The 27,816-nt window shown below is 49.1% G+C and overlaps 1 protein-coding gene across 2 annotated transcripts in view; it reads right to left on the bottom strand.

Moving 5' to 3' along the window:
• Positions 1-94: 94 nt before the first annotated feature.
• The window catches only part of STIMATE (STIM activating enhancer), a 62,850-nt gene continuing 35,128 nt past the window's right edge, over positions 95-27,816 (bottom strand). Inside the window, exons 2-8 of one of the 2 annotated variants that reach the window (XM_039477218.2) lie at positions 18,949-18,997; positions 15,840-15,935; positions 13,293-13,438; positions 8,176-8,288; positions 7,065-7,142; positions 6,211-6,360; positions 95-4,000 (exon numbers count right to left, since the gene is read on the bottom strand). In XM_039477218.2, the coding sequence (XP_039333152.1) occupies positions 3,884-4,000; positions 6,211-6,360; positions 7,065-7,142; positions 8,176-8,288; positions 13,293-13,438; positions 15,840-15,935; positions 18,949-18,997 (749 nt within the window). In that variant the 3' untranslated portion in view covers positions 95-3,883. The remainder of the gene's footprint in view (positions 4,001-6,210; positions 6,361-7,064; positions 7,143-8,175; positions 8,289-13,292; positions 13,439-15,839; positions 15,936-18,948; positions 18,998-27,816) is intronic. The other variant, XM_003936569.4, reaches the window with a different exon arrangement.

Genomic DNA, 27,816 nt, shown 5'->3' with positions numbered 1-27,816 from the left:
GGAATCATTTGTGACCCCGCAGTGCTGTTTCAACTCCAGAGAACACACAACCAACAACCACAAATGTGACTGTTTCTTTTTAAAAAAACTGTAATAAGATGCCAAACTTTATTGTAAACCATTTTACAATGTAAGTACATCATCTTCCCTTTCATTTCAAAAACATGTTTCTATGAATCCTAACACCACTGATTAAATACCCCCACTGGATGGCAGCTAAAGTGGGCCATGGTTTTGCTCGCATAAATCTGACTTCTAACAAACTTCAGGAAAAGAAAAATCAAATTTAAAACAACCCAACCAACCAACCAACTCATCCATCTGGGAGCTCAAGGTGCTCGTGGCAAATCAGACCATAAGTCTGCTACCAAAAGCCAAGCTCCTCAGAGCTGCCAATTTCACAAAGTGAAACAGACAGCTCTACACTCTTAGCTACAAGCGTGTGAAACTTCCTAAAAGCCAGCCTCACACTCTAGAAGGCAGCTGTTCTGGCCGGAGGGAAGCTCCGAGCACTGCCTATCTTAGCCTTGATGTGAAAAGGCCAGTGAACTGCAGTCTGGAGGGCAGCGTGGGCTGCCTGCTGGGTACTGCTCCCTCCAGGGCTCGGAGGCAGCCTTTGAACATCAACTTGGGGCTACAACCTCCAGGCTTACACTGCTTAGAGGAAGCCACAGCTTGGATTTGAGCCTTTTAATATTTTCCCTGAAGAAAGAGGCATGACAGGTGACATTAACCCATGACTCCCTGTTGCCAGGGAGGGCACAAGTTAAAGCTTGAGAGGCCACCCTCCTCTTGCATGTGTTCAAGCCAAGTGGACCAAGAAGCCACCATCACCTGGGCTCACCAATATCCCCCCTTGCCATTGTCAACATCCCTCTGACAGCAAGAGGAAATCACAGTACCAACCACCTCTTCTCTTCAGATATGGCAGTTCTACCTCATTAGTTTATTTCCAATAGTTATAAGAAGTTTGTTCATGACCTTGTCTTGCATGGTTCCATCATAGCTGGCTCGGCTGAGGTCCAGATTTGGACACACTGGATTGATAGCACACAACATCCAGCCAACGTCTCATAATTTCTCAAGTACGATGATGGACGCCATGTGGCCAGGCGAAGAGCTGCACCTCGTAAGGCACCTTGGAGCAGGTGGTGAGGAAACTCATCCCAGGGAGGGAGGGCAGCTCGGGAGGAAGTCCTGACCACGGCCCTCTGATCTGCTCTCATGGGATGGTGCACCACGGAAGAGCCCCCAGTGATGGCAGGAGGCACTCCTGGGGATACAGACTTGTATGTATGTACATGTGCGTGCATGTACACACACACACACACACACACACACACACGAGAAGGGGAAGACCAAACATGAGAGGCCATACTGTCCAGGCCCACACACCAAGAGGCACCCTTTGTTCAGACACCCTATTCGACCCCTGTACCCTGGTCAGCCATCTACACTGGATGCAGCTCAGAGACTAAAGCCCTTTCTGAAAATCAGGATACAGGGGAAAACCATCACTCACCAGCTACCTCTTTATTCCCCAAACCCACTGCTCACCGGGAATTGGGCTGAGCCTTCAGATGAGATGATCTGAGGTCTACATAACCCAGAGTTTGTTTTATAGCTTTCACAGATTATGGCTCTCCTATCCCCTGCCCTGTTTGGAAACATTAGGAGCTCAAGACTGAAAATGAAGCTCTGATTCTGAGCTCCAGGAAGGCGGAAGAAACAGTTGCAGGCACAGGTTGTTCAAACCAAAATGAAACAGGAGGGGAGGGATTAGAACTGAGTCAGTGATGCCTTGAGGGAATGACTGTCCTGTCAGGAACATGAGTCCTCATCTTCCCAAATTCAACTCAGAATGGCCTGGTTCCAACCACTCTTTTCTACTGGAGAGCTGGTGGGGAAATACCGACTACCATAGCTGTGAGATGGGAGGGAGCACAGAGTCATTTTGAACAGGAACGACGCAAGATCCCAGACAGGCTCCAATCTCAGGCACTGCCTGGCCTGCTGGCCACGAGGCCCACACTGGCAAAGTTGCCTCCTACTGCAGTTACAGTCCCTGCTCCTCTCAGCACCCTGGCTCTGTACTCCTGGTGGAAGATGGGCTGAGAAGGCCTCCCTAATGCTCGCCTCCAAGTCCAGGACAGGCAGGACTCTGAGAGGCAGACAGTAGTCCCCGGGTGCCTGGTTTAACAGCTGGGCTCTCTCCACAATTTGGACCCAATGTGCTTAAGTGAAACACATATTCATGCAGGTCTAAAAGGAAGGTTCTAAGTGAAGTGGCCTCCTCTGCACTTGTCTCACTTAAATTCCAGGCTGTCTCCCTTCTAGCTCATACCTTAGCACTGTGGCTTTCTGTTCCTAACCATCCATGGCTGCCTCTGAGCTTGACAAACCATGAAGAGCACCCCTACCTTGCTGCTTCCAGAGCAGGGAAATTGCTGGGATGAGCCCATTTCACAATTACCCAGCAAACTCCCAAAGCCACAGGGGCCTGTGGCCATGCTGAGGAGCAGGGGCCACGCTACAGGGAGGGGACATGGCCTAGAAGCACCTTGCCCTGCCTGTGGTTTACAGAGCGAGCTCTCTCACCCCTACCTGCCTTAGCCACCTCAGCTTTGGAGGGCGTGGAAAACAGGATCACTCTGTAAGGCAGATGTTCTCCAGAACGCTATGCAAAACAGATGACACTTGGAATGACAGGTACCAGGGCAGCATAAGAGGAGGTTCCTGGCGCTGCGTCCATAGGCTAGCTCTGAAGGCTACAGCAGCAGGGGCTGAAAGGCTGAGACCATTTTAAACCATGATGGGAGGCTCTGCAGAGACTCCTCTTCTGCATAAGAGTCTGCTAGTCTTGAGTCCTCTGGACACAAAGATCTCTTAGCTAAGCTCCTTTCTTGGTCAAGTTTAACCAAGACCTTCTAATCTGCCAGCAGAACACTAGAGCTCGTGGGCCCTGGGCCCTTCCTGTTTCACACACTCTGCAGCTCCTGGATCTGCATTGAGACCAGCAGTGCCAAGCTTGAGTCTGACCTTCACAGAACCACTGGGTTTGCTCATTCCAGAGAAGGGCCATCCTCCTTCCCTCCCCAATCATCTGTCTCATCTTATGGCAGGGCATCACCAACTATATTTCAAACTAAAAACTCCCAACCTTTTCCTCCTGCCAGCCCACACCCCGTGAAAGGCAAACAAACCCATTTCTTTGGGAATTAAAAAGTTTTTAAATACAATAGTATGAAAATATAACTTAAAAATATAAAAGTCAAACAGCATACGGAAGACTTAAAAATCTCTGTTTTGCCCATTAGTCCCATAAGTACTTTGTAGGAAATAAACATACCCCCAACCCAGTAACACTGTCACAGCTCATAAAACCAGCTTCAGAAATCAATAGTTACAAAAGCCATTCCGAGTAAGAAAGCATTCCGGTTCCAACTTGGACAATGAGTCACTTTTAGCCTGAAGGTGTTCCGAGTTGCACTGCCCCAGCCCCGGTGAGGGGACCCACCCATGGCCTGTGTGCCTGTGCTTCCTTCCACCTTGCCACCCGGTTGGACACGGGGCAGGGCCTCGGGTAGCTCCCAACACTGTCTGGGACAACAAACACACACAACTCCTTCCTTGCATATTTGGTCAGTGTCTGTAGTGCAACTGAATGGGGACCTCCAGCTACCTGTGGCCCCCTTGGGCACTGGCTCCTCTTCCCTCTTTTGAAGTCACAGTAGTAGTCTGGGGCAGGCGAGAGCGGGCAGAGACAGCAAGAGGAGCAGAGGTAGAAAGGAAGGGCAGAGGGGGGGAAGGACGACGCTGCAGGATGACCTCTGCACACCGGCGGCTGGCAGGGCCCTCCCGTCACCCCCAGCATGGGATAGTGTCATACGGGCAGCCCGAAGCGGTGCTTCTTTTTCTTCACAGGCTTGAGAGGGGTCAGTCTGCGGAGGTCCTCCTCCACGTCGGACTCCTCCATCTCGTCATCCGCTGAGATCAGGATCTGAGGTAGTGCAGAGGCAGGGCCTGAGTAACCCCCAGCAGGGCCTTCTTCAATTCCCCTCCCTGGACCCTGTGCCCTTCAAGTCTCACGTTTTTGTTTTGTTTTGTTTTCTTTTTTCTTTTTTTTTTTTTTTTTGACAGAGTCTCACTCTGTCACCCAGGCTGGAGTGCAATGGCATGATCTCGTCTCACTGCAACCTCCACCTCCCGGGTTCAAGTGATTTTCCTGCCTCAGCCTCCTGAGTAGCTGGGATTAAAGCGGTGTCTCACCATGCCCAGTTAACTTTTTCTTTTGTACTTTTAGTAGACACAGGGTTTCACCATGTTGGCCAGGCTGGTCTCGAACTGCTGACCTGAAGTGATCCACCTGCTTCAGCCTCCCAAAGCGCTGGGATCACAGGCATGAGCCACTGTGCCTGGCCAAGTCTCACATTTCTTTATAAGACAGTGAGGGGACGCTCCCTGTATTCAATGAGATATGCTAGCCTCCAGGGACACTCATGGGCTACTGAAGCCAGTGCAGAGTCGACAGACCCCTCCTCTGCTAATACTCCCCACTTCTCCGTTGATCTCTAGGGGAACCAACCCCCACCGGGGCAAACTCAGCAGGGATCTGCAGCCTAAGGTCACCCTGGCTAAAAAAGCTCAACCATGACACATGGAGTCCTTGAAGTTGCCTTAAATACTGCAGAGGCAGACTGAAAAGCTTCTTTCAAAAGGAAGAGAAAACATCTGTGGGCTGGGGGAGTCCAGCGTGGCTGCTCTGAACCAGCTCTGTAACTGCTGAAAACAAATAGCAACACTTTGCTGTCCTAAGACCCTGGAACGACTCAGCCACGCAGCCGGGGCAAACACACTCATCCCCCATCCACCCACCCACCTGGCTCCTCAGATCCAATACTAGGGAAAGGTTGGAACAGCTTATGTCAGGATCAGAAGGTTCAAAGCCCACCTGTGCAGGGAAACACCAACTCCTTCTATTCTAGGGCAGGGCAGGCAGTCTTACCTCCTCTTCCCTGCACCGTTCCTCTGCGGGGCTTCCTGCCTCCAGTCTCAGTCCCGACCACCACACTCCCACTGCTCCCACCGCCTGTATGAGCACGTCCTATGCCTCAGCCCAGATCACATGGCATTGCCCACCTAGCTCAGCCTGTGTCTCACTTCTTGCCATTCCATCCTATGCTCCAGAATACATGCCACAGTGCATTTCACAATATAGCCCAGACAGCAAACCATGTGACCGTGAATGCTCGTAAGCTGCTGCTTCTGCCTTTAACACTGTCTGCCACTCACCTAATGTTCACCAGGCTCTCGAATGACAGGTGCTGGCCAGATACTAGGGACAAACACCTAGCTAAGACTCGGCTTCCCCTCTGTCCTACTCATCTATTCATCTTCTGAAACTCCCTCCAGACTGGCCCAGGGCCCTCACTGGGTTCTGTCTATGCCTCAACCTCAGAACACACTACAGTGTCATGACAAGCTACTTATGCATCCACCTGCACCTCACCCGCACATCTGAAGGCCTCTCGGGGAAGATGTTCATCTCCGCTTTTCTGTAGCTCCCACCTGCACACAGTCCTCTCTGCCTCAGGAGCTTCCCAGGCCTCCCATGAGCTGGCCCTGCATGCAGATGTGGGGTGAGCACTGCAGGGCCACCAGAACACATATCCTGGCCTCGGTGCCGCTATTCATGGCCACCGTTCTTCCCTGACGTCCAAACCTTTGAACTCAGAAGACCAGAAAATAAGGGGAGATGAGGTTCCTCCTACAAGAGCTGGCTACCCCTATATTTTAGACGTTTCCAGCTGTCTTACCCAGCACTTCCTTTGCTCTTTGGTGGTGAGATTCAAATACACTACTACTTGAAGGTCAACCGTTAGGCCCATGACGGTCCTCGTCAGCTCACCAAACGAGGAAGCACCTCCCTCTGCTGTCTGTCTGCTTCACTGACGGAGGGACTGTCACAGGCAAGTCACCCCCATCTGCTCTGCCCTCCTTCCCTAGGCAGGCCCAAGGGACAGCAGGAACGGATCCTGGCTGGACAAAGCCATTTATTCCTCGCTCATCTCCGGCTTTGCCTCTTCTCCCGCCCTCTGGTGGCACTGTGACTCAGCACTCAAGGGAAGACCAAACATAAACACGAGACCAGAGGCCTCCTCGAGCCAGTGGTGCACCAGTTTGGCCCTTGGAGAGTTGGGGAGGCCCTACCTCAGACTCAGACTCCTCATGGGATGCGGCCCTCCGGTAGCGGACCTTGCTCCCATTCCTGGAGTCCTGGTTGGCTCCCCTTTCTTCTAGCTTAGCTTTCGTCTTCCCCTTTCTCATGAGGAAATTGTCCACTACCCAAAACATCAAAGCCTGTGGGAAGGAAAAGTGCAGGTTACTTTGGGATAAACCATTTTTCAAAGCAGAGTCGAGCAGCCCCCTACCTACCCACTCCCATTCCAGGTTATGAGAGCCAGAACTATGGAAAGAAAACCGCAGTCCAATTGCCGGGCTATCTCCCAAAGCTTAGAAAGAGATTCCCAGTCTCCACTTCCTCGAGTTCAGTTTTCTGATGAGTGTGTGCAGGGAACGTGCCCTGAGGGGTTTCTGTTGTGGTAACTGGGGAGACAGCCTGTTTGGGGCCTGGAAGCAAGGTCTCTGGACACCTGTTATGGGCCCCCCCACAGACTGCGTGTGGGTGCCTGGCACACTCTGCCGTCATCTGTTTGTTCCAGCTTCCCTCACCACTTCCGCTTCCTAACTTCTAGCCATTGTGCTTGGGAGCTTCTCAAGATCTGTGGCCAGGAATGAATGATGGGCACATTTGAAATGATTCTAAAATAGAAGCCGGTGCTATACAAGGGTGGGGCTTCTTGGCTCCTCCATTTTGGACAGGGGCCCTGCCTTTTAACGGAGTAATCCCACCACTTCCAGGTCTGGGGGTGGGAGAGGTGGCAAACGGTCACACAGAAAGACCTGAGGGCTACAAGGTAAGCTTTCTGTCAAACTCAGAACTTTGGACAGGAACCCTGGCAGGCAGGGAGCAAACTGGGGTGAAAATACAACATGGCACTGACGTTGACAAAGAAGGGGACAATCAGCATGACGATGGCCAGCTTCAAGTCTGGGTTTTCAATGGGATTCAACAGGGCCACCTGTAAAGAGAAGCAGACCCAGTGAGGTATGGAGAGACCACTGAGAATGTGCCTGGGGTGGGTGGGTGGTACCCACAGGCCCTGAGGGAGCCTTAGCTTAGATGCGTCCCCCACAGCTCCGTGGGAGCAGCACTTCACGCCCAAGGCTGCAGAGTTCCCAGATGAGACTGTCCACAAGGGACCCCTGGAGTTCACATTGAGCAGCTGGTGCTTTGGCAGCTTTCCTTCAGTGTGGACTTGCAAAGAGCACTGGGCATACAGTCTCCGAGCCAGAGCAAAGCAGGGTCCACCGGGAGAGTGGAGTGTGGGCTTCAGGGGGCTGGAGGGGTGAATGCAGTGGATGCTCATTACAGACACTAGCAATGAGGCCCCAGACCACTTTCTAACAGAAATCCTGCACCCTAACCACCCCCAAAACACAACAGCTCTGAAAAGCCTTGGCTTATTTTCTTAAATAAATTCAGCCACAAATAAAACCCAAAGGGGGCCAAGCTCTGAGCCACTTGTTCTCAAAGGCTTCTGGCTGGTCTCATATGGGCATGCGGAGATGAGGAGTTGGGGGGTTTATCTACACAGAACTGGGCTCAAAGGCCAGAGGCCAGGGTAGGGGAGCCCATGGGCTGGCCAGGAGATCACCACCTTGATGGTCACAGACTGTGGAAGCTGCCCATGGCACCAAACGGCTTAAACTACCAGCCAAGAGAGGTGTGTGACAAGACATTTGCCAACGTAGAAACATGTACGGTTGCAAGGCCTAAAAACCAACATTAGACGGTAGTCAACCCGAGGGCAGGGACTGTAATTCATTAGTTTTATACATCCCAAGCCTTCATCTAGAACAGACATTTGAAGTGGATGGATGCTAAGAATGACAAGCTCTTTGGAGTAGCTGCCACATCAGACCAAACCCAGGACTTATTCACAGAGGTAAAACAGAAGTTTGGTTTTCCTAGAATTGGCATGTGTGGGTGATGGGAGGAAGTGCTGCTTGCTCAGTGTGGCAAGGAGCTGCTAACACAGGGATGAAGCAAACCTTTTTCCACTGAAGTATTAGGAGGACGATGAAGACGACAGATTTTTCAAAAATCATGATCACGATGTAAAGAGCGCACTGCCCGACCCAGGCTCCACACTGCAGAGGGTCTCCTGCAGGGATAAGCGGGTGCTTAGTCACATGGGGCCCAGGCATCCGAGTAAGACATTGCCCCCACCCCACTCTCCCACACGCACCCAAGAACCCTGGCTCCGAAGGTACTTTATGAACCCCGGCTCCGAAGGTACTTTATGAACCCCCCAAAGCCCAAAAGATTAGCTCATCCTTAACAGTCAAATGCAGTGTTTCAAATAAAATCAGAGAATTCCTTATTTGAAGATACTAAAATGGCCTTTAAGAGATTCTAAGACAGAATTAAAAAGCACTAAAGTTAGGAAGTGCTCATTGCTGGGAGCTTAGAAAAGCTGTTCTTTCTGCCTGCTGGCAGCAGAAGCTGGAAGAATCAAGACTGCTATTCTTATCCATTGTTGATTTTTCCAGTGACGGCGGGGCTGCCCCTCCCTTTTCTGTCCATGAGTGGACTGATGTTTGTGGATGATGAAGCAGGACCCAGCGCTTTGTCTCCCATCTCCCCACCTCCTATCCCTTACCCCACTCCCTGGGCTGTCCCTGATGCCTCAGCCTTGAGAGAAGGAACCTGAATCTGGAGGAATTCAGACTCTGATTGTCCAGCACGGGTCACCCAAACACCTTGGCCAGGGGAAAGGAAGAGAGAGACTCTTGAGGCAAGGAGGTGGGAAGGATGGGCCAGGGCCCAGGGCTGTGACAAAGGTCCACCTGGGACCCATTTAGTCACCATGCTTGAGTAACCAAGGGACCTAATAGTGGAAGGTGGGGGACGTGCAGGCCCTGGAGTACCTCCAGGGCGTTTTGAAAAGGACCTGACAAAGAGAAGAACAGCCTCTTCAGGGAATGATCCTGTGACACAAAGAACCCTACTAGGGTAGCCCCTGGGAGTCACACAGGCCTCCCCAAAGTGGGAGACCCAGGGGAGAGCAGAGTGTGGGAAAGCTGCATGGGGCTCACCTAGGAAGCTCTGCCAGAGTGCCTGACCACAGCTGGCCAGTAGAGGGGGTACAGGGTAGCATTTCGGGGGGCACGTGGTGGGTGGGCTTTTGCCTAATCCAGGCTATGAGAAGAGAATTTGGTCCAAAGAGAAATCTCCAGCTTCTCGTTTGGCTTTATCATTTCTGTAGCAAGCACCCGTGCTGGAGGCCCAAACCCTGCCCAGGCTTGTCAGCTGTACACAAGGGAATGCCTTTATGCAGCTGTAATGGACAAAACACCAGGCCATTCCCTTTTCTGGAAAACTCTGGGAGAAGTGTGGCAGAAAGCAGGCAGAAACATCAGTCGCCTCTTCTGAGGTCTTTCTTTCTACTTTCACTTAAGGGATAGGAGACATTTGAGCCAAAAAAAACCCATTTCAGAAGCACAATCCCTCCTTGCTAGGTTGTTAATGGGTTTTGCAATCCTTCTCCTTTTGGTAAGTCACTTAACCTTATTGAGAACAGCTCTTAAAACAACAGATAAACTTATTTGTGAGAAACCATTAAGTTTGAGGATGGTCGGACAGAGAAAGTGTCGCTAGGAAATCTTTCTGCTGAGTGTTCAGGAGCCAGCAGAGCGCATGGCACCGCTTATTTACTATCGAAGGACGTCCGCTCACTCAGCGTGCTCACTCCATCTGCTCTTCGGTTTTCAGTGACTGACAAGGAGGAAAATGCTTTTCCTCCCATCTGCCTCATGTTGCCCCAATGTTCTAAGTTTCTGCTGTGCAACTTAGCTGCAGCTATGTCTTTAATTTAGATGCTAAAATAAGGAAGTTCAGAAACATGTGAAGAGAAAAAGCACCTGTAACTCCCTCGGGCACACCATTTCCTCTGGGCACCCAGATCTCACACAGCCATGGTCGGGAGAAGTGCATGTGGCTGCTGTGTCTCCTGAATCCTGTTTCACTTGTGAGTCTTTCAAACATCCCCGTCTCCTCTTTAAAGGACAGACATGCCAGGCAGTGTTGCGTGTCTTGCTTTGTCATTGCTGTTACTGTTTTCTTTGAGATGGAGTCTCACTCTGTCATTCAGACTGGAGTGCAGTGGCATGAACACTGCTCACTGCAGCCTCAAACTCCTAGGCTCAAGTGATCCTCTCGCCTCAGCCTCCCAAGTAGCTGGGACTAAGGATGAGTGCCATCATGACTGGATAATTATTTAAAATTTTATGGTAGAGACGGGGTCCTGCTTTGTTGCCAAGGCTAGTCCTGAGCTCCTGGGCTCAAGCGACCCTCCCCTCTTAGCCTCCCAAAGTGCTGGGAATAACAGGTGTGAGCCACTGCACCAGGCCTTTGTGTGTCTTGCTTTTTACCACAATGAACAACCTCAGGCACGTGGGTGTTTTGTTTGGGTTGAATTATTCCCTCAGTGTAAGTCACAGGAATAAGAGCCAAAAGGAGGGAACACATCCGTGGTGAGAGGCTTCCAAAAGGGAGTGTTTGGTCAGGGATGGGCAGCAAGGCCCATGAAGCACGGTGACCCAGCTGTCAGGGGTTCTGCATGGGAAAGAGTGGCCTGGTAATCAGAGTGCAGATACCATGCGTCACCTGGATCTGGTCTCAACCGCCGGGACTGTGTGTCTTATTTCCCTGAGTTCCACATTCTCATCAGCAAGCTCATGGCCTTTTCTCTTCTAGGAACAAAAGACCCATTCTAGAAAATAAGCCCCTCTTCTTCACTTGCACGAGAAGAGAGCTGTAGGGCCTCCTGGAATTACTGCCTCAAACGGATGGGCAGGATAACAGGTATGGAAAGCAGAATAATGACCCCATCCAAATCTCTGGAACCTGTGAGTGTGTAGCGTCACACAGCAAAGGGGAACTGAGGCTGCAAATGGAATTAAAGTTGCTAGTCAGCTGACTTTAAGACAGGGAGCATATCCGGGGTGTCCAGGTGGGCCAATGTAATCATAGGGACACTTGAAAGTGGAATGCCACAGGAGGTCAGAGCAACTCGATGTAGGACAAACCTAGTGACCATTGTTGGCTTTGAAGATGGAAAGAGGGGCCACGAGCCAAGGGTTATAGGCAAACTCTAGAAGCTGGAAAGGGAGAGAAAACAATCTTCCCAGAGGCTCCAGAAGCCAGCCCCATTGACACTGGGACTTTAGCCCAGTGAGACTCATGGCAGACTTCTGAACGAAAAAAGAGAATCCACTTGTGTTGTTTCAATTGTGCCATGAAGTTTGTGGAAATCTGTTATAGCAGCAATAGAAAACAACAGGTAACTGAGCAGACAAGCTATCCTTCCTCAGCCTGGGGAGGACTCAGGATGGTCCCTGCAGCTTGATTTGGAGACATTTTGGCTTGAAGACTCTGGCCTCAAAGGCAGTGGTGGGATGACCCAGGGGCAGGGGGGCAGGCCAAGAGGTTGAGAAGGAGGCTGAGACACAACCACTGCCTTCTTCCTTTCCGTCCATCCTTGGGGATGCAAACAAAATGTGAGGGAACAGCTGGTAGCGATAATTCTTAGTGTATCCGAACCAGACCTGATCTTCACTCCCAAGTGACAGAGTGGCACGTGACCTACTGTGGTGGATCCACCTTAGCACTGGTCAGCTATAATAGAGATAGGAGCCCCGCCTCCTAGAAGCTACCTCAACTGCAAAGGAGTAGTTGTGAGCACTGTCCGTGGAGGTGGTGGGAGGGTTTAGGTATCCTGGTGCAGCAAGCCTAGGCTCCCACAGCCATGCACTGGCTGGGTAAGCTTCCTGCATACTTAACTACTCTGGGTGCCCATCTATAAATGAAGAGGATGCTGTGTTGGTCCCTCTGCTGTGGTCCATTTTGTTCTGCAGCTGAGGACTCAATGACTTGCAGCTTCTCAGAAGCCTTCCCTGGAGCCACAGGAGGCACATGCTGTGTGCTGGACACTATCTTAAGTCACTGACTCATCAGGCATCAAATAACGGGGCTAAGAAAAGCCCTCCCCTGAGCTCATCTCCCCTCAACAGAGACAAACAATTACTTAAGATGTCTAGAAATACCCAAGGTACTCACAGCCAGCTCCATGAATTGGCTCCCCTTTTAAACTGTCAATGCCTTGTGAATCTTTAGCCATCCAGGAGTGAGTGGCCTTGAGCCCAGAGCCATGAGCTCTTTGGGAGGCATGACCAGGAGGGGAGAATGGGCATCCCAAATTCCCTCTGCTCTTCCTCCCTCTTGTCCTGCATGCCCCTCTCAAGGCAATGGCGCTATTGATGCTGCTCCACCTGCTAAGAGGAGCTCCTGCCTGCAGACAGCCAGGGCCAGCTGTGGGGGTGAGGAGAGCTGACACTACCCCTAACTGTGCTGAAACCTCAGAGGGCAGTGAGGGCCTGAGGAAGGCACCTCTCACTGGCAGCCCCCACTGAGGCCACATCCAACTCAGAACCAGCACATGCTCAGAACCAGCACAAAGGGAGCTTCCCACCCAAGCTGTATCCCATGGAGTCTGAGATGGGAGTGGTTCATGGCCGGGCCAGCATCATAGGTAACTGTTTTAAGCTGTGTCTTTGAGTGAGTGACAGGTCCATGCCAGATGTTGGGTGGGGTGGGCCTGGAGTCAGGAGACAGCAAGGCAATTTGGTCCCAGAGGGGAGGCACCCTCCAGTACCAGCCATGTGGAATGGCCTAATGACAGGACAAGCACAGATGTGCAGCAGAAAGAGGGACAGGGCTTGCCACCTCGCTAATGAACACAAAACGAGAGCTGCCCCATCTCTAAAACCTGGTAGGTAGGTGGTGTGAGCTCTACAGGAAGCTTGGCAGAATGAAGAGGCCATTCAGCCCTATGTGTGGGACTACTGGTGTCTTCTAGTAGAAGGGGCAGACATCTAGCTCTCTCCCTGCATCTAGTGTCTCCTGCCTCCTGCCACCTTCTCTGCCGTAAGGTGATGGCTTTGGCAGTGAAGCAGGCACCCACACTCACAGGAGGGTGTGCTCATACCCAGAGCAGCCCCTCAACCACACAGAGGAGACAATGGCAGCTCCCCAGATATTTCTGGATCTGTTTGCCTGGTGGGCTGCATGGGGCAAGGAGCAGAGACCCCCAGCAGTCCCCTCGCACCCTGTCCGGCATCCACAGTGTTACCGTATTCGCCGAAGCGCAGGGACTCCCACTGCTGCCACTCCACCAGGACGCTGACAGCGCGCACCCCCACGTAGATGAGCAACATGCCCACGGTGGCGTCCAGGAGGAAGTTGATGAGGTACCTGTGAGGACAGGGCACATGCACTGTCAGGGCAGAAGCTATGAGGCCAGAAGTCATGGCTGACGCGGGGGTGGCTTAAGGGAAGTGGACGGACTCAGCATTTGTCTGGCCCCATTCTGGGGGCTGGCAGTGCTCATGTGCCAGTGCAGCTCTCACTTCTAGATGCCCCCCAACCATGTGCCAAAGCTCATCAGGAGCAGAACAAACTGAGGGAGGTGGCTGAGGGACAAAGAAACTTTAAAACTGCCAGTGCTCTTGCCAGGCGAAGGTTCAATGGAAGACTGAGTACCTGGAAGCAGCCAGGGAAATCAACAGGAAAACAGAATTTAACTGATGACAGAAACACTTGTGCAGTGATTCTGCTCACACTCTGACAGTCCAGCCCATGAGGCCCCGATGGTGCTGCTGCACCTGAGAGTTTGAGGAAAATAGCCTCTGGGGTTTCGGAGACAATGAGGGCACGGCCACATGGCCTTCGCCCTTCCCCTTCTGCAGTCAAGCACAAGCAATACTTTTACACTTTTTTTGAGATGGTGTCTTGCTCTATCGCCCAGGTTGGAGTACAGTGGTACAATCTCAGCTCACTGCAGCCTCGACCTCCTGGGTTCAAGTGATTCTCCTGCCTCAGCTTCCCAAGTAGCTGGGATTATAGGTGCATGCCACCATACCCAGCTAATTTTTGTATTTTTAGTAGAGACAGGGTTTCATCATGATGGCTGGTCTTGAACTCCCAGCCTCAAGTGATCCACCTGCCTCGGCCACCCAAAGTGCTCAGATTACAGGCCTGAGCCACCACACCTGGCCTACACTTTAAAGAGAGACCTTTACTCCCAGTGGGAAAAGGCAAGATAACTGCGGGAGAGATAGGAGTAAGCTCTGAAGGACATGCCACATGGAATGTGTTCTTGTAAGGTCTGTTTCCATCAGACACAAAATCTTTTCCCTCACCAGACTAAGGCCCTTTGTTACTCATCCTCTCTTGAGGGCCTTGTTCCTGATCCAGCTGAGCCCTGCTGACCATAAGCCCCAGCTTTCTATGGCAGACAGAGAGGAAAACAAGGGCACTGGGTCCAGTATTGACCCTCTGTGAAACCACGTGGCTCTGAAATCCTTGCAGGTAGCTCCAGGACACCACACGCCCCACCTGTGGTGAGCTTTCCAGTTACTGAGGCTTGAGACATTTTGCGCAGCCTCACAGCCTCCTATGCTGGGCTGGGGCTTTGGTGGTGTGCATAGCACTCTGATGTCAGAGGGCGCACCCTATGCTAGGGTGGGTCAACAGGAAAACCAGTGCAAACAGGGAGGAGACATTTCTCCTGCCTGCCCTTCCTCTGTAAAATCACAAGGGGTCACTCTCAGACCAGAGATGGCAGGAGCAGCAATTGCTTCCAAGGAAATTTGTCTCTGGCCTGAGGCTATGCTGCTCTCAGACGCCTAAATCTAATTTGTGTCCAGAGCATCTCATGCCTTCCAGAAGAACAAGGACATGTGATATACATACAGGCCTTAACTTTCATTCACTCACTTAGCAAACATTTACGAGCCTACTGTGTGCCACGCCTTGGGAATAAAGAAAGTTCTATGTTCCATACTCAACACAGGTGATTCTGGCAGAGAGCAAAGCATCATGAGAGCCATGGAGCCAGACTGGCTGGGCTCTGTGACTCCTGAGAGGTGTGAACTTACAGTATATATAACCTCTCTGCCTCAGTTCCCCAACTATAAAATGGAGATAATCAAAGTCTCTATTAATATATGGCAGGCTGCTATGAGGACCAAGGGAGGAGGAAGACAGAGCCAGGATGAGGTAGGCAAGCCTCCTCTGCCATTCCACCTGCTAAGAGAAGCACCATTTGGGTGCCATCAGCAAGGAGGACAGAGTATCATGGGTGGATTAAGGTCACAGATGGATTGCTCTGGGGGCTGTATGGAAGGCACGTTGCAGTGATAAGGTGAAACAATCCATGGTGTAGGTCAAAGAGGTCACTGATGGTCAACAACAGTTTTGACCCTGAATGGCTGACATCACAGAGAAGCCCTGGTGTGTCCTGGTTCCAGCGTAAAGACACTCCTGTAGGGCATTATCCTTCCTTGCCAGGGGCTGTTTGGAAACTGGGAGACATAAGGACACGAGAAAATCAAAGGACAGAACTTGGATTGATAAGCAGAAAGCCAGTGCTTGGGGAAAGTGTCACCATGCAAAACCCTATGAGCCAACTGACAGCTGTGTATGTGAGCTCCAAGACGGCATGCACAGGACGGTCTCTCAGAGGAGCACAGAGGAAAAGAGGAGCACCCTTTCCCCAATCCAGAGGGAACAGGACCAGCAGCAGAAAGCAAGGCCAGCCTGTGTTTTCAATGGAGGGGCAGCTGTTGTTTGCACTCAAATAGGGGCCACTTACAGTGAACAAGGGTCCTCTTCAGTGAGATCTGCTAGGTATACATTTGCAAAGTGGATGAACAGCATTCCTATGGCTTGTTTGGAAGTATCTAAAAACCTGTACAAAATAAAACCAGCACTGGTTATCAGCCTGACAGGAGGGCAATACCTAATTTGAGGAAAATGAGAAGTCTGAAACAGGAAAAAAGCCACCTCAACCTTCCAATCACTGGTCATCTCTTCCTGGGGTCTTCTGTACTAACTCAGGTTTGGCATCTTAGCCACTTTTTTTTCTTTTTTTTTTTTTTGAGACGGAATTTTGCTCTTGTTACCCAGGCTGGAGTGCAATGGCGCGATCTTGGCTCACCGCAACCTCCGCCTCCTGGGTTCAGGCAATTCTCCTGCCTCAGCCTCCTGAGTAGCTGGGATTACAGGCATGTGCCACCATGCCCAGCTAATTTTTTGTATTTTTAGTAGAGACGGGGTTTCACCATGTTGACCAGGATGGTCTTGATCTCTTGACCTCGTGATCCAACCTGCCTTGGCCTCCCAAAGTGCTGGGATTACAGGCTTGAGCCACTGCGCCCGGCCTTGTTAGCCACTTTTTAAAGCCTTCAATAACACTGCCTTTGAAATCCCTAAAAGGTCGATTGATATCTAAATTTTAAAATACATTTTTAAAAATTTTCATTTTCTTGCTTCAAAAATAAAATGCTTAATCACTGCTTGGTGATGAAGCCCAAGGTGCCTCTATTTTAAAGAGTTCCTGTTCAACTTCACTCACAATGCGCTAAATTACGTGCAAAATTAACAAGACTTGCACAAATCCCGTACTGCAGCTGGATCCCTAAAGAAATTTCAGCTGTTGCCGTTTAAACAATGGGCTGGATCAGGGTAGGAAAATGTTTTCTATCCTGAATAAAAAGGACCAAAGAATACATATTTGAGGTTTTGTGTACCATAAGATCTCTGTCTCAACTCCTCAGCCCTGCTGCTGGGGAATGACAGCAGACAAAGACACAGCTATTACAACCATACACACAGGGCCTGTGGGCTGCAGTGTGCCAGCCCCTGGACTAGATGACAAGCATTTCAAAAAAGAAAAAACAAGGACATTAATATGTGAGAGGAGCTATCCCTCCGCCCATGTAGCAGGAGGATAGTGGAGATAGCGTATGCCTTCAGTATGTCCTCTGTCACCAGCACTAGGCAGCCACTCTCCTCTCTGGTCGAGGGATCTCTTGGACATGGCTGCCTCTCATAGCCTACCAGTTGGGCAGGGTCTCAGGACTGCAGAGATTACCCAGACTGACCCAGTGACAGTGTCTGAAAAATCATTCCCTACACTCATCGGAAAGAGGAGTCACCAAAAGACAATGTATGTAAGACTCAGAAATCCCAAAATCTAGGTATCTACCAGGTCCTGCTGCAGCCTTGAGGTAGGAGTCACATATTCTAAAGTTAACAGGGTTTGAGAAAAATCAATGGAAAATAAAAGAATTATCAACATTCGGCAGCAACACGTTTAAGAACAAGTAAATACATGTTTTAAAATTTTATCGGCGTGATTACTGATGTTTCCTCTGAAGGAGAAAATGATTATTTTGTTAGGAAAGCTGAAAGTCCAGGGCAGCAGTCTAAAACAGGCAGCTTCCTGTGGACATGGTGCTGTCCTGAAAAGCTGTCTCCTTTTAAGTGATGTATTAGTTTGGAGTTTTGTCCTTAGAATCTACTTCTGAAGCTTTACTGCCATTTTACAAAGGAAAAACTGAGACCGCAGGATTATTGTCTATGAAATAAATATGTGTCTGATATGTATCAAAGTCTATATAAGAAATATATATGTTTGGTCTCTGTCCTGGTTTCCAACACAGAGCTCCTAAAACACTTGTAATCTCCTGAGTAACAGAGGTGCTAAGAAGAGTTTTTGTTCTAGTATATGGTCTCTGGCCTTGGTCCTGATATGAGCACCTAAACCCCATGGAATTTCCTGGAAGACTGGAGCCTTTTACGCTAATGAATCAAGTCTTAGTGGGCTCCTGGATAGCTTGAGGATGGGCTAGTCACCAAAAATACCCAGTCATGTTTAGAAGCTTTGAACTTTCAGCCCTAATCGCCCATCCTCCAGGGAGAATGGAGGGGCTGGAGACTGAGTTAATAATCAATCGTGCCTCCATGATGAACTCTCCATAAAAATTAGTAAACAATGGGATTTGGAGTGCTTCCAGGCTGGTGAACACGTCCACATGCTGGCAGGGGGGCATACCCTAATTTCTGCGCTCAGGATCCTTCTGGATCTAGCCCTGTGCACCTCTTCATTTAGCTGTTCATCTGTATCCTTTATAATAAACCAGTAAATGTAAGCAAATGTTTCCTTGAGTTTTATGAGTCATTCTAGCAAATCAATGAACCTTAGTGGGGAGGTGGGGGGTTGTGGGAACCCCTGACTTTACAGCCAAATTAGACAGAAATGTGGATATTCTGAGGACCCGACTACTTGCAACTGGCATCTGAAGAAGGGAGCAGTTTGTGGGATTGAGCCCTTAACCTGTGGATTCTGTTATAACTCCAGGTAGTTAAGTGTCAGAAGTGAATTAAATTATGGGACACCCACGTGGTGTTTGCAGAGGTGGAAAACTGGTGGATGTTGGGGAAAGAGAATGATCATATATTTGGTGTTTGAAGTATTTTTAGTAGAGAAATAGTTTTCCTTTATGCTAAGACCAAGAAAGACTTCTTTTGGAGAGAGGAGCTATGTTTGACTGATCTCCAAATTTAGGTTAGTTTTTGCTTGCACATTATACACTACAGAATCTAGGAATTTAAACCAAATCTAACAACAGGTAGACACAGATTAAGGAGGCAGCAACAGGGACTGATGTATTTGTGTATCTTCCGTCTTTCAGAAGTGGAAGCAGAGTGATTCTAAAATAAAGGGAGGATCAATAGTTACCTGCGGAAACAAAAAGCCTTTCATAATATACATAGTTCCTGATGGATTTAACTCAGGAATTTCAGATACATTACATATCATTGCTCACATTCCATGCCCTTCCCACCCCCACCCCCACCCCCAAGACCCCCAATATAGTCAAAAGCACTCCAGAATGAGTTAATACCTAAACACATACCATATCCGCCACGGACGTCTTTCATGCTTTGGTTCTCTGAAGCGTTTGACTGAAAGAAAAGACAGTCATCAGTAGTTTTCCAAAGTAACATAAAGCAAGACGCACACAACGAGCTGGGTTATCAGTCTATTCACTGTGTACATAACCAAGGTAAGGTACTTTCTCTTTCAACACATAACAACATACGGTAAGCCCAGCGAAGGTCACTGAGGTCCTGTGTTGCTGATGATCGGTATGGATTCTACGGCTTAGGGAGAAGGGCTCCTCGTGACCTGTGTTAAACTGTATTTTCTCCTTTGTGACACACAAGGCTCACTCAGATAAGGACTGGTAACAACAAAGTGCAACACAGCTGCTTCTAACTTCGGGATGTGCTTATCCAAGGACAAATCCATCATCCACTGAGACATTTACTGAGCACCTACTCCAACCCAGGCACTGAAGATACAAACGTAAAACCAGTTGTCTTGCAACCAGGGGGCTAGACACATACATATCACATACGGTGTGATATGTGCTAGAGAAGAGGAAAGTCTGCGGCAGAATGACGGATGGCGCAAGGGAAGGATGGCCAGCCCTGCTGAAGAGATGGCTAAGGACCAAAGTGTCTGTATGTCTTCTATCTTCCAGTGAAGAAGAGACTTCACTGATGGGGTACGGTCAAGCCAAGCCATGAAGACTGGCTAAAAGTTTGGCAAATAGATCAGGGAGGAGAGAGAAGATATGTTCTGGGAAATTATCACAAGCCAAGAGGTATAGGAACAAAGCATGGCAGAGCGTGTTTGGCCTAATTTAATTTGGCTTCAATACAGCAGGTAACAAGGAAACTTCCTGGGGGAAAAGCAGGTAACAGGGTGACAAATTGAGTAAGGGCCAAATGAGGGAGGGTCTTCAATGACAAGCCAAAGAAATGGCAATGAATCCTGCAGGAAAGGAAAAGCCATGAAGAGTTCTGAGCAGAGTCAAAGATGTGTTGGGACTAAGTTTTAGAAAGGTAGCTCTATGGCCGGATGTGATGGCTCATGCCTGTAATCCTAGCCCTTTGTGAAGCTGAGGGATGACGATTGCTTGAGCCTGGGAGTTCAAGACCAGCCTGGGTAACAGAGTGAGACCACATCTCAACCAAAAAAAATTTTTAAGTATGCGCGGGTGGTGGCATGCACCTCTGGTTCTAGCTACTTGGGAAGCTGAGGTGGGAGGACCACTTGAGCCCTGGAGGTTAAGGCTGCAGTGAGCCAAGACTGCACTGAGCCAAGACTGCACACCTCTGCACTCCAGTCTGGGCAACAGAGCAAAAAAAAAAAAAAAAAAAAAAAAAAAAGCGGCTTTGTTAATTGAGTAACAGTGGATGTCTGGGCACTCATTCAGCAACACCCTGATTGGCCTTGGATGGCAAAGAACTCACCCGATTTATGTTTGAACCTTGGGTCTGCAGACCTGACGGCCTGAACAAGAGAAAATGAAGTTTTGAAACTACGCATCCTCCAATGAAGCACTAGGCAAGTACTTCCACAATGATTCTATCTACTAAAACCAACACTGAAAGTGCTGCCTGTGTGATGTTTTCCCACAGAAAAGGAAGAAACAGATGTTGACACAAGCCTGAAGAAGATGCCTTGTTACTCCTGGTGGCAGGCAAAAACCAACTTCTGGCCAGCAAGGGTGCAGGAGAAGGGAGACAGGGAGGGAGAAAATGGTAGCCAAGACAATAACCCCTACTCTCTGAATAAACACAGGCAGTCTGCATTTGCCAGGCAAGGACTGCCTATACAAGAATTACAGTCACAAGTCTGCTGTTGAGAGACACATGTTGATACAGAGACCAATGAACAGGTAAAGTTGTGAGGTCTGCCATCTCGTTGTCACATCACAGATCCCAAACCTCAATGCCAGAGAATCTGGAGTCGAGGCCAAGAGGTTCTGCTTGCCCGAACAGCTCTTGGAAGCAGGGGGCCCCTTTCCTAAAGCATGCCAGGTCTCACCCAGGGGCTGGAACTCAGGAAAGAGATGGGAGCAAACTAGGCCAGGACAAAACCATCAGGAGAGAATGCCCCCAGTCAGGGCCAGAGCCACTGCATGCTCATTTCTCCTTCTGCTTCAAGGGAATCTGTCCCCAGCACTATAAAATAAAGGATATCAAATATATCCTGAGGAGCATGTCCTTGTTCCTAGGAGATGCATGCCGAAGTAACAGAGTGGCTGCAATTTACTTCTGAGTGGTTTGGAGGAATGTTACATATTATACATTGTAATTATATATAAGAAATGTATCACATTATAAATGGTTTTATAATGATAAATAATACAACAAATTATATAAATCTGTTATAATTATATCAACATTTTATATATATATATAAAGGGAAAGAGAAGCAAATGTGGTATTATAGGCTGAATTGTGCCCCCTCCTTCCCTCCTCTAAAGTCGTATGTTGAAGTCCTAACCCGCAGCCCCTCAGAGCATGACTATTTGCAGACAGGGCCTCTGAAGGGGTAATTAAGGTTTAATGAGAGCATGTGAGCAGACCCTGCCCTAATCCAGTATGACTGGTATCCTTATAAGAGGAGGAGATTAGAACACAGATGTGTGAGTGCACCAAGAAAAGACCATGCGAGAACTCAGAAGGCGGCCATCTGCAAACCAAGGAGGGAGGCCCCAGAGGAAACCCAACCTGCTGACCGACACCTTCATCATGGACTTCCAGATTCCAGAACCATGAGAAAATATATGTCTATTGTTCAAGCCACCAAGTCTGTGATATTTGGTTACAGCAGCCTGAGCAAACGAAAACACTCAGCGTTGCAATACTGGCAAACTTAGGTGAAAGGTATTTGGCTATTCATTACACAATTCTTATTTTTTTTTTTTTTTTGAGACGGAGTTTCGCTCTTGTTACCCAGGCTGGAGTGCAATGGCGCGATCTCGGCTCACCGCAACCTCCGTCTCCTGGGTTCAGGCAATTCTCCTGCCTCAGCCTCCCGAGTAGCTGGGATTACAAGCACGTGCCACCACGCCCAGTTAATTTTTTGTATTTTTAGTAGAGACGGGGTTTTACCATGTTGACCAGGATGGTCTCGATCTCTTGACCTCGTGATCCACCCGCCTTGGCCTCCCAAAGTGCTGGGATTACAGGCTTGAGCCACCGCGCCCGGCCATTATACAATTCTTTAGACTTTTCTGTAAGTTTAATATTTTTTCCAAAAAAAAAGTTTGGGGAAAAACATCCCAGAAGAATGCACTAGTGTAACCATTCAAACGTCAACATGGGCTGGGTGCAACGGCTCACACCTGTAATCTAAACTTAGGGAGGCCAAGGCCAGTGGATTGCTTGAGCCCAGGAGTTTGAGATCAGCCTGGGCAACACTGTGAGACTCCACCTCTACGAAGAAAAAACAAAATTAGCTAGGTGTCTTGACACATGCCTGTGGTCCTAGCTACTTGGGAGGCTGAGTTGGAAGGATTGCTTGAGCCCAGGAGGTTGAGGCTGCAGTGAGCTGAGATCACATCACTGCACTCTAGCCTGGGAAAGATTTGGTCTCAAAAAAAATAAAAAAAACAAAGAAACAAAAAACAAAGATCAACTTGGCAATATCTGTCAAAATTTTAAATGCCCATGCTCCTTTAATCTATAATGCATGCCAGATATATACAAGTATTACTGCAGGTATGCTAGGATGTATAGGAATATTCATTGCAATATTGTCATAACTAAAACTGATGCCTGTCAGTATGGGGTTAGGTCTATGTGACACAGAACATATGTTCAATATGTACTGTGTTGCCTGGGCAACATAGTGAAACCCTGTCTCTACAAAAAATTTAAAAATTAGCCAAGCATTGTGGTGTGTACCTGTAGTCCCAGCTACTAAGGAGGCTGAAGTGGGAAGATCATTTGAGCCCAGGAGTTCAAGGTGCAGTGAGCTATGATTGCATCACTGCACTCCAGCCTGGCCAACAAAGCTAGACTCTGTTGGTAGGCTAGGCGCAGTGGCTCACGCCTGTAATCCCAGCACCTTGGGAGGCTGAGGAGGGCAGACCACCTGAGGTCAGGAGTTCAAAGACCAGCCTGGTCAACATGGCAAAACTCCATCTTTATTAAAAATACAAGAAAACTTAGCTGGGCTTGGTGGCATGTGAGTGTAATCCCAGCTACTCAGGAGGCTGAGGCAGGAGAATCACTTGAACCTGGGAGGCGGAGGTTGCAGTGAGGAAAAGATCTCGCCCTTGCACTCCAAAGGCGAGGTGACAAGAGTGAGACTCCATCTCAAAAAATAAAAAGCAACAAAGTAGATCTATACGGACGAATACAGAAGATTTTCAAATTAAATTAATAAATTCTAGAATAATATGCCTGCTATGATTCTGTTCATGTCCATTTTGAATAGATATACATTTATGCTGGTATTACGTATATTTTTTCCTAGAAGAATACATAAATGACTATTAACAAAGGCTATGTTGGGTGTGGTGGCTCACACCTGTAATCTCAGCACTTTGGAAGGCCAAGAGTTTGAAACCAGCCTGAATAACAAAGCAAGACCCATGTCTCCAAAAAAAAAAAAAAAAAAAAAAAAAATTTGTTTTTGCTGGGCATGATGGTATGCACCTGCAGTCCCAGCTACATGGGAGGCTGAGGTGAGAAAGGATTGCTTTAACACAAGAGGTTCCTAAACGCAATAGGTTAAGCTCAAGAGTGCCACTGCACTCCACCCTGGGGAACACAGTAAGACCTTGACTCAAAAAAAAAAAAAAAAAAAATGACAGAAAGGAAAAAGAAAAAAAATCCAAGGGCTACTTTTGATGAAAGAAATTATGGATCAAGGAATTCACACTGCTTTTATTTCAGAATTTACAAAAGAAGACAAACCTATCTCAGAGATTTGAGTCAATATAGCAAAGTGGGATGTGAGAGAATCAGCATGACCTACAGCTGGGCTTCAGACAAGGAATGAAGGAGAATGGTGTGCCTGTGCCCGTGGGTGCCCTGGGACAGCCACATACAGGAGCACCTTTGATTGAGTTCAGAATGGAGTCAGAGTCTTCTGAATCAGAGCAGAAGTGTGTCTCCTGCCTCCTTTCTCTCCACCTCCTATCCCTTTCCCTAGAACAGTCCAGAGTCAATTTTTTAAATTAAAGGAAGAGGAAATACTAAGCTTCTTCAAATCAAATTTGGTAAAGGGAGAACAAAACCCAGAAAAATTCATTCATACAACGTCATGTGTTATTGAGAGGCCTGCCGTATGACAAACCCCATTCAGCAGGAAATGAAATGCACAAAACCCTTGCCTTCATCACATCCTAGCTGGGAGAGGAGTAACATATGGAGCATGGCAGATGGTGCCAAGTGTGGAGGGAAACACAGAGGCAAGTGAGGAGAGAAGAGGGCTGGCACGTGGGGTCTGAACTGTCAGTGAGGAGATATGAGGGAGAGCCCAGGTCTGGGAAGGTGCAGGGCGAGTCACGAAGGTCTTGGGAAGAGCCGTCCAGGCAAAGGGCTGGAGGCAAGCAGGGAGAGCAGCAGGGCGTGCAGGAGAGGCAGCTGGACCTCTGCCCAAAGCCCAGGCTAAGGACTCTACCTGGGCCTGGGTGTGGTGGTCAGGCAGCCGCAGCCACAGCCCAACAGGCTCCCTCTGGCTGCTGTGCCAAGAGCAGCCCACAAGGACAGTGTGGCAGCAGGAGGCCTGCTAGAAACAACCACCACCCCCCTGTCCTGTTCCCCCACAGAAACCAGGACCACAGGCTGGCATTGACCGGGGCAACAGGAGAGGAGAGAAGAGGCCAGATTCCAGTTGTGTCTCATGTTGAGCTGAAGGCTCTGCTGCTAGTGGACACGGGTGTGGGAGAAAGGATGGTTGGGGCTGACTCCGGAGGTGGGAGTTTACTGTTCCATGTGGTGGCGGGGGTTGGGGGGACTTATCTCTAGGTAACAAACAAGGAGGGGTCTCTGTGTGCCTTACAGTCAGGGAGCCAGGCACTCACTCCCATGGAAACGGTTGCACCTGGCAGCTGCTCCTGCAAAAGCCCTGTCATGCTCAGAGTGGCTCAGGCGGGGTCCTGGGACCACAAACCTCTCTTAATTAGTGGTGTTTTGCAGAATGCAGAGGACTTGCTCAATGGAGCCAGAGCCAGAAAAGCATAAATCACTCTTTCTAACACATCCCCATCCCCACACCCCCGAGGCGGAGGCTAGTGGAGGGGAGCAGCCACACCTCAAGTGAAGGTCGAGCTCCTGATCCCAGAGCTGGAAGCCAAGGCTGATGGAGTGGTGCCTGAAAGAGTGAGCAAAGAAAGGGTTGAGATGGGGGAGGTGAAGACCGAGGCCTGCAGCACTCTGTGGCACTGCCTGCACACACAGGTCCCATTCCGTTGCTTTTGTGATACGGTGCACCAACTGTCCCCAAGACACAGTGGGCTCCTAAGCAGACTTGCGGCCTTTTGTGTACAGGTGTCCTGAAGACAGGCACAGGTATCATCAGCCCTGAAAAGGAGGAGTGGTCGACAGCCTGGGCACAGTCAGCCAGGTGTGGCTTTGAATCCTGCCTTTGCTACTATCTGCTACGTGACTTTTGTATACCACAAGAAGGGGGAAGTGGGGGCTGCTATGACCTGCCAGGCAGGTTGTCTCCAAGATTAAATGAGAAGACAGATGGAAAGGCCAGCAATGAACATGTGCTCAGGACAGCAAGCCTCACTGTGGCGTCCCCACTCTGCACCCTGTGTCTTCCCTCTTCTCCGTGTCCGTCTTCCCCACTCCCGGGGCTGAGCCACCCCTGTCCTGGTTTCTGTGAAGTGTGAGACCTTGAGTCTGCCAGCTACAACCTGATTCCTCCATACCAGCCCCTCCTTTGGCCCTCCAGGCCGCAAAGGGGCCCAATTCCAGGAGGATCCTATGATTCCCCAACCATGCTCACCTCCCTGCCACCCTCCCAATGCTCTGAGAGCTCTCCTCTATTTCCTGTGGTTCTGTCCTCCTTCCACAGCCTCCCCTTATTCCTCTTGACTCCTGGGGAGAAGGTCCCCTCTCAGGGCTTCTACGCTGAGGGCCTGCCAGCTTCCACCCCCGAGCCCTGGCCTCCCAGTGATATTACAACTGCAGGCTGGTCCAGTCTGCTGGCCCCTCATAGCCGAGCTGTCTCCTGCCCAACCTGCTAGTCCTGCCCAGCTCTGCCATTTCTTCACGGCATGGAAGTGTCCTCACCCTGGGGCTCCTTACTCTCCTCCCTTCCTCCCACTCAGCTGTCAATCTCCCCTGCTAAGCTGCAACTGAAGAGTCTTCTGAATATGCACCTTTCCCCATTTCTACCAGCAAGCTAGTCTGGGCCCTCAGGATTGCTTTCCTGTGCTGATGAGAATACCTCCTAACAGGTTTGTCTGCCCTGATCTCTTTGACTGCCTTTCCTATCCATCCACCCATCCACTCCACCTGCACGGAACACTCTATGCTGGGGATACAGTAATAAACGATACAGACATGGTCTTTGCCCTCAAGGAGCTTTCAGTCTAGTTATGTTGCATATCATCTAACTTGCCTAAAAACTTGCCTCATCTTAGAATTAAAATACATTTTTTAGAAAAGCTGACTATATGGAGAATATATAAATTTAGAGAGTATATTCTTTCAGTAGTATTGTATGGCATTTTTTTTCAATCTCTCTTCCTTCAATTTTATATTTAAGTGTAAGAAGCATATAGGTGAGTTTTCCCCCCAAAATCTAGTTGGCAATGATAGTGGCTGAATGGTGGTACCCCACATGGTATGTTCCATAACTTTTTTGGAAAAACAGTCTTTGCAGATGTAATTAAAGATCACGAGATGAGATCATTCTGGACTAACTGGGTGGGCTCTAAATCCAAGTACAAGTATCCTTATGAGAGACAGAGAAGTAGAGACGGAGGAGGAAGAGAAGAACATGTGAAGATGGAAGCAGAGACTGGAGTTACGCAGCCACACACCAAGGAATCCTGGAGCCACCAGAAGCCAGAAGAGGCAAAAAAGGGTCCTCTCCTAGAGCTTTTGGAGGGAACATGGCCCCACTCACACCTTGATTCTGGACTTTCAGCCTCCGAACAGTGAGAGAACACATTCCTGGTTTTAGGCCAAGAAGTTTATGATTATTTGTTATGCCATCTCAAGTAAACTAACAAAGATTCTTTTCTCTTTTTCTTTAAAATAAATTCAAAGAGTACATGTATTAGCCCACTGCTGATAAAGACATATCTGAGAGATTGGGACGAAAAAGAGGTTTAATTGGACTTATAGTTCCACGTGGCTGGGGAGGCCTCAGAATCATGGTTGGGGGTGAAAGGTACTTCTTACATGGCAGTGGCAAGAGAACATGAGGAAGATGAAAAAGTGGAAACCTCTGATTAAACCATCAGCTCTCATGAGACTTACTACCACAGTGGGGGAAACTGCCCCCATGATTCAAATTCTCTCTCACTGGGTCCCTCCCACAACATGCGAGAATTATGAGAATACAATTCAAGATGAGATTTGGGTGGGGACACAGAACCAAAACATATCACTCTGCCCCTGGCCCCGTCAAATCTCATGTCCTCACATTTCAATACTAATCATGCCTTCCCAACAGTCCCCTCAAAGTTGTGACTCATTTCAGCATTAACCTAAAAGTCTACAGTGCAAAGTCTCATCTGAGACAAGGCAAGTCCTTAGGATTTTACAGGCTCATGGCTCCACCATGAGCCTGTAAAATCACAAGCAAGTTAGTTACTTCCTAGATATAATGGGGGTACAGGTACTGAGTAAACACACTCGTTCCAAATGGGAGAAATTGGTCCCAACAAAGTAGTTACAAGGCCCATGCAAGTTCGAAATCAAGTTGGGCAGTCAAATTTTACAGCTCCAAA

Source organism: Saimiri boliviensis, chromosome 8 (genome assembly GCF_048565385.1).
Source record: "Saimiri boliviensis isolate mSaiBol1 chromosome 8, mSaiBol1.pri, whole genome shotgun sequence".
Lineage (NCBI taxonomy): Eukaryota > Metazoa > Chordata > Mammalia > Primates > Cebidae > Saimiri > Saimiri boliviensis.
This window is presented reverse-complemented; position numbering and strand designations above follow the sequence as displayed.